The following is a 2,693-nucleotide window of genomic DNA, read 5'->3' as shown; positions in this document are numbered from 1 at the left end:
GCGCCCGGCCTCCCTCTTTCTTTTTCTTTCTCTCTCTCTCTTTCCTTTGTTTTCTTTTCTTTTCTTTCTTTCTTCCTTTTCTTCTTTTTGTCTTTCTCTTTCTTTCCTTTTCTTTTTCTTTGCTTTCTTCCTGTCTTCCTTTCTTTCTTCTTCCTTTCCTTTCTTTTCTTTCTTTCAAGATGGAGTCTCACTATGTTGCCCAGGCTGGTCTCGAACTCCTGAGCTCAAGTGATCCTCTCACTTTGGCATCCCAGAATGCTAGGATTACAAGCATGAGCTACCATGCCAAGCCACATCATGTAAAGTTGATCAAAATAATAGCTAATGAATTTCTAACTCTCACAAAGATGCTAAGCTTAGTTGTTTTCCCTGCTGTAACGCCTCAGTGGGAATTTTATAGCATATTATGAGGATTCACCATTCCTTGAATTGTCTTTAATTTCTCAAAATAAGACTTGACGTGTACTTTTGTGTTATGATTAAATCTTGGATTGGTTCTTCCCAAAATGATTGTGCAAGTATATGACCATATATACGAACTGTTATAAGAATATAGATAGTTGATATAAATTAGACTCATTCCATTTAACTATGCTCATTACATATATTTATATAATGGTGTTTTGATTTCTGTTTATTAGACATGATAAAGATATATGCTTTTCCTAACAAAAACTTAATGATTATATTTTTCTCTCTCCTTCTTCTCTCTTATTGCCACCCTGTTTGGGCTGAAGCTATTCCAATAGAAACTGCTAAGCAAAATCCTAATGTTGCTTTGGTCCTTACTTCTTATGGAGGCCATATTGGTTTTCTGGAGGGAATCTGGCCAAGGCAATCCACTTACATGGATCGTGTCTTCAAGCAGTTTGTGCAAGCCATGGTTGAGCATGGACATGAACTCTCTTAACATGTAGTTCTTCGGGTGCATTTTGTCTGAACCACAATTGTGAAGGCAGCTCAGCTTAGTGCACAAATTTTAACTACTGTACATAAGGCAAATAAGCCAGCAGATGGGTGAAGAGGTCCAGAACGATATGCAAAAACTACTTTTTAGAGAAACAAAACAACTTTGTAGCAACAAATTAAATATAGTATTAGATTGTTACTTATGTAGATTTTATTTTTACTATGCCTTACCAAGTACATCCTTAAAGTAGTATGTACATGAAATTGCACTTAACCAAAACTATTGTGTAAAAAAAATTTTAATTCCTCAGGGTTTTAATTTAAACTAGTATTTTTTTAGATTATTCGTTTTAGGTGATTTAATGGTACTTTAATAACTGCTGAGAAATGTTGGCTATTTGAATGTAAGTTATAAGGTGGTATATTCCTAAGGGTATTTATAGTTAATGATGATAACATGGAAACTGAAATAAAATACAATGCGCTAAATCTTTTATGTATTCTAACTTTAAAAGACAAGTGCAACAATGTTAGACTGACTTCTATATGTGCTCTTTTACTCTGATAATATTAGGGCTAACTTATGTTTTATAATGATTATAATTTACATGCTTATTTTTAAAATAGTATATGTGGACGCATATATATCATTATATTAAAATAAATTCTACCATTTTAAATTGGTCTTTTGTGAGTTTTTATCTACTAAAAGGTCCCAGAAAGTAATCCCTAGAAAGTAATTTATGATAATTTTATTAATGCATTAGTAAGAAACATTAATACTGTTTTGCTTTTCTGTTTCCAGAATATCGGGCTCACACCACTTGTACCAATTAAGAATACTTTCAGCTGCAGGAAACCTAACAGTGCCGTAAGGAAAAATTGTATCTAATTAACTTGTATTATAAGAATTCTCCTGGTGGGTAGGCCAGAGCTGGTGCAGAGGCTTACCAGTGTCATCAAAGACCCAGTCTGTTTCTATTCCATCCTTATCACAGTGGCTAGTTATCTCCTAAACACAGGGTGGCTGCTGCAGTTCCAGATGACACATTTGTGTTCAAAGAAGGAAAAGGGAGGAGTGGGGCCAGACACATCTGCCCTTGTAGGAAAGTGAAAGCTTTCCCGGAACACTTGCACTTACATCCATTAGCCAGACCCCTGTCACATGGCCACCCAGGTAGAGTGAGAAACTGGGAAAGCAAGTAATTTGCCAGTTACATACTTTATCAATTATAGTGAAGGCAGGCAAGGGAAAGGGGATTGGCAATGGTTATTGGGCTAGCCAGCCAATAATAATAATTTCCCCATTATTCAACATCTTTTCCCTCCTCAGTACTTCAGCCTGTTTATAAAATACATATATTTTTTCCTCGGGTATCACGTTGAGAGAACCATGTACAAAAAATACATATTAACATAAAATTATTTACTAAAAATGTCACCATTTGGAGAACTCCTGATGATGTGCTTGCAGACTCCCTCAATACTGTACCTAAGATGATAGCAATGATAATACCGGTGCTTTTTTATCTGTACAGAATATATTCTGATTCAATCATAATCATTCATTCAGTCTGTATGGATGAGGGGGCTGATCCTGCTTTTCAGAGTTATCTTCTAGACTTTTCAGGAGAATATCATGAAGGACACTCTGGGTTTACAAATCTTAAGGACCACGGACTTCTGGTTTGCAGGGAACCAAAAGGAAAGAAGCAAGAGTCCTAAAGCCTTTACATAAACCTCTGCTTCTAGTCAGGCCAAAACCTTTGGACTTCCCAATTATA

General features: G+C 35.6%; 1 protein-coding gene across 1 annotated transcript in view; it reads left to right on the top strand.

Moving 5' to 3' along the window:
• Window positions 1-1,593, top strand: part of ABHD3 (abhydrolase domain containing 3) — a 47,423-nt gene extending 45,830 nt beyond the window's left edge. Inside the window, exon 9 of the mRNA XM_011996351.1 lies at window positions 738-1,593. Coding sequence (XP_011851741.1) covers window positions 738-910 — 173 coding nt within the window. The 3' untranslated portion in view covers window positions 911-1,593. The remainder of the gene's footprint in view (window positions 1-737) is intronic.
• The last annotated feature ends 1,100 nt before the right edge of the window (window positions 1,594-2,693 follow it).

This window comes from Mandrillus leucophaeus, unplaced genomic scaffold, assembly GCF_000951045.1.
Source record: "Mandrillus leucophaeus isolate KB7577 unplaced genomic scaffold, Mleu.le_1.0 Scaffold51, whole genome shotgun sequence".
NCBI classification, from domain to species: Eukaryota; Metazoa; Chordata; class Mammalia; order Primates; family Cercopithecidae; genus Mandrillus; species Mandrillus leucophaeus.
Note: the sequence above shows the minus strand (reverse complement) of the source record. Positions and strands in the feature narration are given on the sequence as shown.